Source organism: Lathyrus oleraceus, chromosome 3, assembly GCF_024323335.1.
Source record: "Lathyrus oleraceus cultivar Zhongwan6 chromosome 3, CAAS_Psat_ZW6_1.0, whole genome shotgun sequence".
NCBI lineage: Eukaryota > Viridiplantae > Streptophyta > Magnoliopsida > Fabales > Fabaceae > Lathyrus > Lathyrus oleraceus.
In genome coordinates, this window is record NC_066581.1 from 216376568 (window position 1) to 216388145 (window position 11578).

At 35.6% G+C, this 11578-nt stretch overlaps 2 protein-coding genes across 2 annotated transcripts; both read left to right on the top strand.

Annotated features, from left to right (window-relative positions):
• The first annotated feature begins 411 nt into the window (after positions 1-411).
• On the top strand, positions 412-5055 carry LOC127126416 (pyrroline-5-carboxylate reductase). The gene is made up of 7 exons (NM_001427572.1): positions 412-706; positions 794-842; positions 923-1014; positions 1830-1902; positions 3054-3174; positions 3538-3643; positions 4422-5055. Exons 1-7 carry the CDS (start codon positions 509-511, stop codon positions 4602-4604), a joined length of 822 nt encoding a protein of 273 aa, NP_001414501.1. The 5' UTR covers positions 412-508; the 3' UTR covers positions 4605-5055.
• A 4500-nt stretch (positions 5056-9555) lies between these two features.
• On the top strand, positions 9556-11241 carry LOC127130502 (uncharacterized). The gene is made up of 2 exons (XM_051059499.1): positions 9556-9647; positions 10023-11241. The coding sequence occupies exons 1-2, from the start codon at positions 9556-9558 to the stop codon at positions 11239-11241; spliced, it is 1311 nt and encodes a 436-aa protein (XP_050915456.1).
• Positions 11242-11578: the final 337 nt, after the last annotated feature.

The following is an 11578-nucleotide window of genomic DNA, read 5'->3' on the forward strand; positions in this document are numbered from 1 at the left end:
TGATCTTTAATATAAAAAGAAATATTTTTTAAATTTATTAAAGAATTTGGACTATACATAAAGTTAATGTGTTTGAACTATATATGGGATTGAAACACATTAATCGTTCAATGAATAAAAAATAATTTTTTTTCTTATATTAAGAACACTACTATTTAATAAGTATCTATAATGAATATTGAATATGTTTATTTCACCTACATGTAAATTTATTGTTAAAAGTTAATTCTTTAATATATAAAAGTTTATTTTCATTTATATATTGTATAGATGGTAATAAAATTATTTTATTTTATATTTTTTCACACATGTATTCAATTAACTTACACCATTTTGATGTATTTTAAGATTTTTTAAACCTAAGTTAAAAAATGATATTATAATATAAGTTGATTGAGTGTATATGTTAAAAAAACTATAAATTCCATCCCCGTGTCTCAACTTCACTACTTCACAAGAACTGAGTGAAACAAACAACACCAGCATTTCATCTGTCACGTAACTAAACATGGAAATCCTTCCCATTCTCTCCGATTCCTACACTCTAGGTTTCATCGGCGCCGGAAAAATGGCCGAAAGCATTGCCAAAGGCGCCTCCCGCTCCGGCGTGTTACCCTCTTCCCGCATCGTAACCGCTCACTCTAACCCCTCTCGTCGAGCCGCCTTCGAGTCCATCGGCATCACCGTCCTTTCTTCCAACGACGATGTATTCCATTTCAACTCTTTTACTCTTTATTGCCGATCAGTTACAATTGCATTTTCATTTTCTCATTTTCTGATTCATTCTCTCTAGGTCGTTCGTGCCAGCAACGTCGTCGTTTTCTCGGTTAAACCTCAATTAGGTATTTCATCGGTTTCAACGTTGTTTGGGAAAGCAACGTCGTCGTTTTATTGACTAGCTTTTTTGTTGTTGTTGTTGCAGTGAAGGACGTTGTGTTGAAATTGAAGCCGCTCCTAACTAAGGACAAGCTTTTGGTTTCTGTTGCTGCTGGAATCAAGTTGAAAGATCTTCAGGTAACGGAATCCATTCGTTTTTCACCTTCATTTCTGCATCTAGAGTAGAATTTATTATTATCATTATTATTAAATTTAAACAAGCTTGAATTAATCTGTTTATACAAGTTACATATATTCAATTTGCTGTAAATAAGCTGAAAATAATTTATGAATAGTCATAAGGAATTATAAATTATTTTTCTAAGCTTTTTCAAGCATTTACACAAGTGTTTATCGCAGAAAATAAGCCTAAATCAATTTCTAAACACCTTATTAATGTGTGATTTGGTTACTTATAGCAGTTTTGGTCGATTTGTATTCTCTTTATATTCATATGCTTAAAGGTGTCTGTATAACCAAATTAGTTCTTGAATATCTCAACTTTTTTGCAAATGTATTCTTTCGACTATGGTAATTCAGCGTGATACTTAGTATTAGATGAGTTTGAATTTTTGAAAATAATATATTTGTGGATAAATCTACGCAAACAAACACTTGTAGCAACCAACGTTATATAAACTGACAATTTCAGGAAATAAGTTAACTAACAACTTGTATTTATGTTATTGACCAAAATAGTTGATGGAAAGTTACTGTTTACCCACTTAATATTGAGAAATTAATATAACCTAACAAAGGGTTCTTGGTTTCTAAAAGCTAAATGAGGCGAAATATTCCCCTGTAAATCTTTTCTGAGGCTGTGCAGATTGTTTGCATACTTCACATGTTTGTGCAAGTAACTTTTCTCTTTGGGAACTTGTTTCCTTTTCTTTAGCCTTACAGATTAGTTAGGTTGCATATTTTTATTGAAATAATTGTTTCATAAAATGTAGGAATGGGCTGGCCACGAAAGATTTATAAGGGTAATGCCAAATACACCTGCTGCAGTTGGCCAGGCGGCATCAGGTATTACCAATTTTTGCTGCACTTAAGAATACATTATGTTTTCTTCTTTAGATATTTTCTTTATGTAGAGTTTAGACTGTGTGTTGTGTACTTATTTCGGATCACTTGGGTCTGTAGTTTACATTCTGAATTCTAAATTGTCAGTTATAGTTCATATTATTGCTCTGTGAGTGCAGATGGAATTGTTTAGTATAACTTTATTAAACTTCTAAATAAAAAATCTGATTAACTAATAAAGACAAATACAGAAAGATTCATATACTTTCCCCCCCTTGTTCGCCACTGTTCATCTGCTCCTGTCAGCTGTCTAGTTCATCATTATTGACAGGACATTTTCAATACTCTTTTGGCATCGAAGGTTGTCTCATAGAAGACTTATTTAATTTTAAGATAATCTAGTGTTCAGTTTGTTCTGTAGTCTATCCCTGCATTTGGAAGTAGACTGGTGTTTAATATTTGTATTATATGCTTTTCTAATATTAACAGCGTGTACTATTTAACATGAAGGTGGGATGTTATAGTTGGTTAGATTTTAAAATAGTTTTGATTCCCTATGGGAATATAAAATTCCACCCTTCATGTTGGGATTGTAAAACAGAAAAGCCATAAACAAAATATATTCCTGGGGTTCTATCATACATGGGATACATTTTTTCAACCCTTGAACCAAGCATGTGATGTTACATTCATCATCTCAGACTTTACTGATTTTTTTTTTGTATGCATTGAAACAAATCAACTTCAAGATTTGGATTTGATGAATGAGGCTCTTTCATAATTTAGAAGTTACTTATGGTTTATGATAATAGTCTGTGATAGTGGTTTTATTCTTCACTCTTATGAAGGGTGGAATTCAGTCTCTGATGTATAAATTAATAGAAGTTTGATCTTGTAGTCTTGGCATTTGTTTCTTTTTTTCTTTGGATGTGCAAATTGTATGGGTAAGTAATCTCAATTGCGAAGAGAGCCTTCTTTCATAAATTACAAGATCAAGAATTCCTTCTCTTGTTCAATACGATAATTCCGTATAATAGTGTTTTTATAGTATACAATGGCTATTACTTATTGCATTTCTTTCTTTATCAATTTACACTGTTGACAATACAAAGTTGTATTGTATGGATAAACTAACTTAAGCTAAACTATTACAGTTATGAGCTTGGGAGGAGCTGCAACAGAAGAAGATGCAAATCTTATATCCCAATTATTTGGGTCAATTGGCAAAATATGGAAAGCTGATGATAAGTTTTTTGATGCAATAACTGGTCTAAGGTATGTAAATATCATTTTATAAAACGATAGAGTAATATTTGGGTACTATGTCAAATCCACAAGAAATTTCATTTTATCTGTGATGGACAAAAATTCTGAAGTAAGACATACTAGTTCTGTCATGCCCATACAATTCTGATTCTTAGCCATTCACGTATTTGAGAGAACAAAAGAAGAGTGTCTGGGACCTGAAAATGTTCTGTTTGGTGGTAATTGTCTTTTTTCTTTGTTTTGGTCATGTGTGTATGTGGGAATTTGACTTATACCTACCACTGCCCGATTCTGTATTATTGCTGAAAATCCCAAGTTAAAGCAACATTGTTTTATTTACTAAAATATGTTCTATTTTCCTGAATTGTTCAGTGGCAGTGGTCCTGCTTATATTTATTTAGCAATAGAGGCTCTGGCTGATGGAGGAGTAGCAGCTGGTCTACCGCGTGATCTTGCATTAAGTCTAGCTTCTCAGACTGTAAGTGAAATACTATTCTTTTGGCCATTTAACTGTGTCTAAAATTCGGGTAATACATGCTCTGGAACTGTCTTATACTTTTTTGTCAAAATGCCAGATTTAAAGAAATGAATATTTGAGATGCATTAAATAAGTATGTTGCAATTTGTCTTTATTTTTTAACAGTTTTAAGAGTAAAATCATTTCAACATTCTATTGGAGGATATTCCCAGTTTGCAAGATTAAAACTTGTCTTTTAAGTAAGTTGAAGAGGGTGAGTCTTGGCACGACAATAAGATAACTGATTTGTGATCTAAAGGTCACAAGTTCAAAATAATGGAAACATCCCCTCTGCTTGAAAGAATCATACTGTGTATCTCTGCCCTTCTCAGACCCTACTTGGTGTGAGCCTCTTGCCCTGGGCTGCCCTTAAAATGTTTATAATGTTTTTACCAACAATGAATAAGGAATTTGATTCAAGTAGTTTCAGTTATGTTGTTGTGGTTACTAGGTAGAGTGAGCAAGCAACCTGTAAAATGAATCTAAGCAATCTATTTGAACTTACATACCCGCAGATAAGCATATAGTAGTACTCCAAGGAAGACCAATTAATAAAAAGATACTGTTACAGTTAACAAAATTGCTGCTGCTTGAATATGTGGCAGCATTAGCAAGAATCCTACTGGACTTAATGTTGTAGGGGCAGGGGCTAAACATCTTCATACCTTACCTATGTTGAAACACTTTTCTTCTTCCTATATATATTTGTTCTCTTGACTAATGTACTTGTGCTTTCCAGGTACTAGGAGCAGCATCAATGGCAACCCTTAGTGGGAAGCATCCAGGACAGCTCAAGGATGATGTCACTTCTCCTGGCGGGACAACAATTGCAGGCGTTCATGAGTTGGAAAAAGGGGGTTTCCGTGGAACACTGATGAATGCTGTTGTTGCTGCCGCTAAACGCAGCCGAGAGCTTTCCTAAACCTATAGGTGAGGATCCTATAGCAGCAGAGAGCTTTCCTAAATGGGCGAGGATCCTATTATTTCTAAGAGAAAACTTTGATTTCAGTAGAGTTTTCTGCTTACATATAGTATGTCAAAGTAGCCTTCTTTGAGATGAGTAGTAGTTGCGGAAATGTTTAGTCTTAGAAACTTCTTTTATAAATGCTCTACTAGTATAGACGATTTCAGCCAAGTAGCTCAGAATAACAGCCAGTCCCGCTTATTGTTGCTTGCCGGGGCTTGACGTTTCTTTACTGAAGACGATCATTAAGAACAATTTGGCCACTAGACATGGATTCACATGTACATGCAGTTATGCATTTTGTCTCTAATTATATCAAGCTTATTTCGTTTTGCCTTTGAAAGGTTCCACAACTAATCATATATCATACTCCCTCCATTCTCTTTTATAGTTAAATTTTAACTTTTAGGTTCACTTAATAAATTAAATGATATATTTAGATTACGTGAAGATCAGATACATCAATTATTTAAAAAGAATGGAGGGAGATCTCTCTTTAAGAATGGAGGGAGATCTCTCTTTAATGCATTTAAAGGAAGATAAGAATGGTGAAACATTGGCCCCAAAGTTAATTTGTGTAATATGCTGCATAAGAGTTTAATTGTCTTCCAATATAGTTTAATTGTCTGCTGTGCTTACAATGAGAGTTTTTGGGATCATTTATTCTCTTACCAAAACCATGCCATACACAAATGGGGTTGTTCTTTCCATCCTATGTGTTAGCTCATCCATCACAGAAAAAAATGCAATAATACTTTTAAATTTCAAATTTTAATATTCAGACGTCCTCAAAAATGTCAGGCTCTCATATTTTTGTAAAATCAAATGTTGGATTTTAAAATTCGGATTTACCAGGTTAGTCTGGATATTAAAATCCGGAATTCCGGATTATTTTCTGTTATGGATAACTAAAACACAAAAGAAGCAAGCAAAAATATTAAGGGGGTTGTTAAGGAGTTGTTCGGATGTTAAAATTCATAATCTTTTATGTTATTTCAAATTAGTTGTTAAAATACAAGAGACTAATAAATATTTAAATAAATCGTGTGTTTTGAAAAATATTATGGAGACTTTATTATATAGAGAGATTATAATTAATTACATGATATAGTCGATGTGAGATTATTCGATATACAAATATTCTTAACACTATATTTACAAATATCAACACGTTCCCTCAAGTTTGAGCATATAAGTCAAATGCACCAAACTTGTTACATATATATTAGTTATGGGGTTTCACATGTATTCTGCAAACACGTCTACCAGTTGATCATTAGAGTTGACAAAGTTTGTGACGATGTCACCTAATTTGATTTTCTCTCTGACAAAGTGACAATTTATCTGTCAATATGTTTGGTCCTCTCATGAAAGACTGAATTTGAAGCAATGTGCAATGCAGTTTGATTATCACAAATAAGTGTCATTGACCTTGCTTCTTCAAGTTGAAGTTCCTTGAGCAATTGTTTTAACCAAATAAGTTCATATGTTGTCATTGCCATGACCCTATACTCTGCCTCAGCGCTTGATCTTGCAACTACGTTTTGTTTCTTACTTTTTCAAGATATAAAGTTTCCTCCAACAAGTACACAATACCCAGAGGTGGATCGTCTATCAATGAGTGGCCCTGTCCAATCAGTATCAGAGCATTCAACTATCTGAGTATATCTTTTATTTTCATATACTAGACCTTTTCCTAGAGCACATTTGATGTATCTCAGAATTCGGATAGCAACACCCATGTGTTCCTGACAAGGGGAATTTAAGAAATGACTTACCACACTAACTGCAAAAGAAATGTCTGGATGAGTGACTGTGAGATAATTCAACTTTCCAACCAATCTCCTATACCTTCCTGAGTCAGATAGAGGCTCCCCCTGATTGGGTAGTAGTTTGACATTTGGATCCATAGGAGTATCAACTGGTTTAACATTTAACAAACTTGTTTCTTCCAAAATACCCATAGCATATTTTCGCTGAGAAATCACCAAACCATCTTTAGATTGGGCTACCTTAATACCCAAGAAATAACAAAGTTTACCAAGATCTTTTATCTGTAATTGATTCGAGAGATGATATTTTAACTGGAGTATGCCCTGTCGATCACTACCAGTTATGACAATATCATCTACATACACAATAAGATAAATACATCCCTGGACTGAGTGACGATAAAAAACAGAATGATCAACTTCACCACAGATCATACCAAACTGTTGTACTATAATGATGAATCTGCCGAACCAAGTTCTCGAAGATTGCTTAAGACCATAAAGAGACTTGTGTAACCTACACACCATATTCGATGACCCCCCCTGAGCAACAAACCCAAGTGGTTGCTCCATATATACTTCCTCTTCAAGATCACCATGTAAAAAAGTATTTTTGATGTCAAGTTGATGAAGAGGTCAATGTCGAATGGCTAGAAGAAGGTATCACTATAATCCAATCCAAAAATCTGAGAGTATCCTTTGGCTACTGTAATACCCCGTATTTCCTTAAATACTCAAACTCCTATTAATTGAGATCAATTGAGTTCCTATGTGCTCTAAAAGTTATCAGTTGGGATAAATATTGTAAATAGTGAATTCAGATTGACTTAATTAGTATTAAGTGGGACTGACCTTTTAATTGGGACATTTTGGTAACACTAATAATGGGTCAATTGCTCTGGTAGAACAATTATCTAAGTGTAGTATCACTCGAGATATTTGTTCCTACCACTTCTACCCACTTTCTAACCACACAATGTTTCATGGCCACTTGTTTCTAACCCATGACTCACTCACCACATGTTATAACTCCACTTGCCTTGTGAAATATCTAGCTATCAGTAGAAGTTATCAGAGAAAACAGGGAAAGGTAGAAGAAGAGGAAGCAAACTAGTGAAGAAGAAGAAGAAAAGCTTGGAGAAATCAAGAACTTGGAATCATCATCATCATCTTCTTATCAACATCTCATCCTTAACCACTTCTCCTCTTCTATTTCTTGAGGTGGATTCTAGTTACAAATCCTGAGATTTCTAGTGATGAAGGTTGTAGAATCATAGAAAAATCCATGATATATGATGAATGTTTTCTTTTGATTATGTTGATTCCATGAACAATTGCTTTGATATACTCTTCATGATTATTGTGCCTAAATGATTGGTTGTGGTTGTGGTTATGAACTTGAAATCCATGATATATATATATATATATATATATATATATATATATATATATATATATATATATATATATAGATATATATATATGTTGCATGTTGGATTTTGGTTTGAAGAAGTAGTGGGTTAACAGTGAGAAGAGAAACAATATTATGCAGGTGGAAATCCAAGTGTTACAGAAAGAATTTTTGAGAACATGATATGGACCAATCGATTGGTCCTAGGATTTTTCTCCAAGCTAATCGATTGATCATGCACCCAAAGTTGGAAATATGAGATTTTAATGAGAACCAATCGATTGATACCATCCTCCAATCGATTGCACAAACTTTCTGTTTTGGAAAAATTGGAAATTTTCAGGTGCCAATTGATTGACACTGAGGATCAATCGATTGATCATCTGTATTCTTTGAAAAACAGAAATGTGAGAGGAATTGATGTTTCTAAATGCACTTCATCAACCATTAATCATTTGTGATGTTATACTTGAATTGAATGAATGTTAAATATGAGAACTACATATTGAATCTAGTGAGTTAACCTAGTGATCGTTTTAGTCAATAAGTTAGACCTATAACTTAGATAACATTAGAAGGCGACATTCATTCGTACGATGCTTATGTGAAGGTCGTGAATGAATGGTTGCTATAGTTGAGAGTGAGACGCTTTGTATGGAACATGCCATGTTATTGCTTGTCTTTATTGGTGAATGAAGTCACCTGTGATTGATGAATCTTGTTATGATTTGTGGAACCGATCATGTATTCAGAATGTTTTGTCCTTGGTGATGCGCATCTCTATTTGATATGCTTATATGAGTAAGTGATAGGATGTGATAACGATGATTCATGCCTCAATTGGGTTTGAGCCCCAACCACGGCGGACGTGGGGGAAAGGTGGACGCCTAAGTGGGTTAGAGTCCCATACGGTGAAAGATACCCTAAGTGGGTTAGAGTCACATACGGGTGACACTCGCTTGAAATGAGTTTAGAACTCATAGAGGACCCGATATCCACTGTGAAAGTCAAATCATACGAGCATGCATGAACTGGGGTTGCCCTAGACGTAGGTCCGCTTAGGGATTGATGTTTCGTGAGTCTGAATAATGATCTTTTTTTGAGTTGCGAGAACTCAGGAGCATGTTGCCATACATTGCGAGTTAGTTCCCCATCACTTAAGTCTTCTTTACCTTGTTGACTTAAGTTGGATATTGATTAGAAAACCCTGTAGAGTCGAGTCGACCCATAAGATAGGGAACCCACTGGGTTTATTATCTCACCCAATGTTGTTGATTATTTTTTAGGTAGTTCTGAGTAGGCGAATGGTAAGGACAAGATATAGTGATGTCTTGCTTACCTGATGTTTTGGGTGGCTACTCCGTTGTGTAGATATTTTTGAGATCATTCTATAATGATCTAGCTCCTAGTTTTATTTTGGGGCACTTTTGTGTACGTTTTGTGCCATGTAGTGTTTTCTTTTGGGCATGTAAATATGTACACTGTTGCCTCTAGGCGCTTATGTATTTCAGTACCAGTATTACACTATGTATAATATGTATTATAGACATATATTATATGTGGGTGTTACAATTGGTATCAAAGCAGGTCATATCCTCGACCTAGACATAAGATATTATAAGTATTTCTTTCTGCCTCATATGTGAGTTTTCATCATTGTCGTTGATGTTATATTCATAGTATTGAGCCTGATCAACTTAGTTCTATTTGTATGACATTCAGGACCATGGCTGACAGACGCAGAGGTCGTGGTAGACCCAGAACTCAGAATTCTGACTCTGAACCGCCAAATGGTAGTGAAGGTTTTCAATGGCCTCAGTTTGTGCAACAACTGCAACAACAACAGAACCAATTCATGCAACAGATGATGCAACAGTGGAATTGTGGTCTTCATCCTCAAGGGGTTCCATAAGAAGCTGCAGGTGGTAGTTTCCGGGATTTCTTTCGCATGAATCCTTCTGAGTTCCATGGTGGATTAAATCATATGAAGGCTTATGAGTGGATAACCAACATGGAAAGGATTTTTCAGATAGTGCATTGTAGTGAAGAGAATAAAGTTGTGTTTACTTCTCACATGATGAAGGGTCCCGCTGCGAGATGGTGGGAGAGTGCTTCGACTCTTATGACCAATCAAGGAGTACCTAGGGATTGAGAGCATTTTAAGACTACTTTCCTGGATAAGTATTTTCCTAGATCTTTGAGGACTCATAAAGAATTTGAGTTTCAGCAGCTTAGACAGGGTACTGTGACAGTAGCTGCGTATGCTGAGAAGTTCGAAGATATGGCAGCTTATTCTAGACAGACCAAGTACGCACCAGATAAGAAATGGAAGATTGACCAATTCCTTTTTGGTCTAAGAGGTGAAATTTCTTATAGTGTTTCTCAAAGGGAATTCACTACTTATGCTGAATTGATAAGGCAATGCTATGTGGCTGAGGACAATTTGAAGAAAGTTCAAGAAGAAAGGGATCAATATAGGAGTGGACAAAAGGACCAAGGGAGGCCGAGTAACCAGTTTAGGCCCAGACCTAAATCTTTCAAGGGAAAACAAGTGCAACATGCAAGACCTAACCATCCTCTGCAATGTCAAGTATGTAAGAGGTCTCATTTTGGAAGATGTGTCGGAAGTGGTATTAAGTGTTTTACTTGTCAGAGGGAGGGACACATGGCTAGGGATTGCCCTCAGAATAAGAATCAAATGCATGGGAGGAGCACTGGTCGAGTTTATACTTTGGATGCAAGGAAGGCTAAGAGCAACAATGCCTTGATCGCTAGTACGTGTCTCGTCAATGATCATCCTTGTTTTGTATTGTTTGATTGTGGGGCGACACACTCTTTTGGATCAATTCAGTGTATGAAACGCCTTGACTTGCAAGCAATTCCTTTGTCTCCTTCTATGGTGGTCACTACCGCCATGGATGATGTGGTTGAGACACTGTTAATTTGTGAGAATTGTTCGCTCTCGGTGAATGGTAGAATTTTCCAGATTGATCTTATTTGTTTACCACTTAAGAAGGTCGACGTGGTTTTGGGGATGGATTGGCGTTCCGCCAATTCGGTGTTTATTGGATGTGAAAAGAAGTTAATTATCATTACATCTAGTGAAGTTACTCCAAATGATGTATTAACTACTATCTTGGAAGGTACAGTTGGCAAGGTTAATTTATTATTCGAGAAGGAAAAGTCTGTTCTCTTAGTTCTCACCAAGGAATCTAGCGACACTCTGAATGTTAGACAAATTCCTATTGTTTGTGAGTTTCCCAAAGTTTTCCCTGAGGATGTCACTTCTCTTACACCTGAAAGGGAAGTGGAATTATCTATTGATCTGATACTTGGGACGACTCCAATCTCCATTTCTCTGTATCGTATGACGTCACTCGAGTTGAGAGAGTTGAAGGACCAATTGGAATAGTTGTTAACCAAGCATTTCATCTGACCTAGTGTCTCACCATGGGGAGCTCCAGTGTTACTAGTGAAGAAGAAGGAAGGTAGTATGCGGTTGTGTATTGATTATCGCCAGTTGAATAAAGTCACCATTAAGAACAAGTACCCTCTGCCAAGGATAGACGATTTGCTAGATCAGTTGAAAGGAGCCTGTGTGTTCTCGAAGATTGATTTACGATCAGGCTATCATTAAATCAGAGTTAAGAATTCGGATGTACCAAAGACCTCATTTAGAACCTGATATGGTCATTATGAGTTTCTTGTAATGCCTTTTGGTGTGACGAGTGCCCCTTCTATTTTCATGG

Bases quoted from the DNA above. Each gene is read 5' to 3' on its own strand.
- LOC127126416 (NM_001427572.1), top strand. From the start codon at position 509: ATGGAAATCCTTCCCATTCTCTCCGATTCCTACACTCTAGGTTTCATC. The intron at 707-793 runs GTATTCCATTTC...CATTCTCTCTAG, and splicing joins TCCTTTCTTCCAACGACGAT to GTCGTTCGTGCCAGCAACGT. The intron at 3,644-4,421 runs GTAAGTGAAATA...TGTGCTTTCCAG, and splicing joins TAAGTCTAGCTTCTCAGACT to GTACTAGGAGCAGCATCAAT.
- LOC127130502 (XM_051059499.1), top strand. From the start codon at position 9,556: ATGGCTGACAGACGCAGAGGTCGTGGTAGACCCAGAACTCAGAATTCT. The intron at 9,648-10,022 runs GTTTGTGCAACA...GTATTTTCCTAG, and splicing joins GAAGGTTTTCAATGGCCTCA to ATCTTTGAGGACTCATAAAG.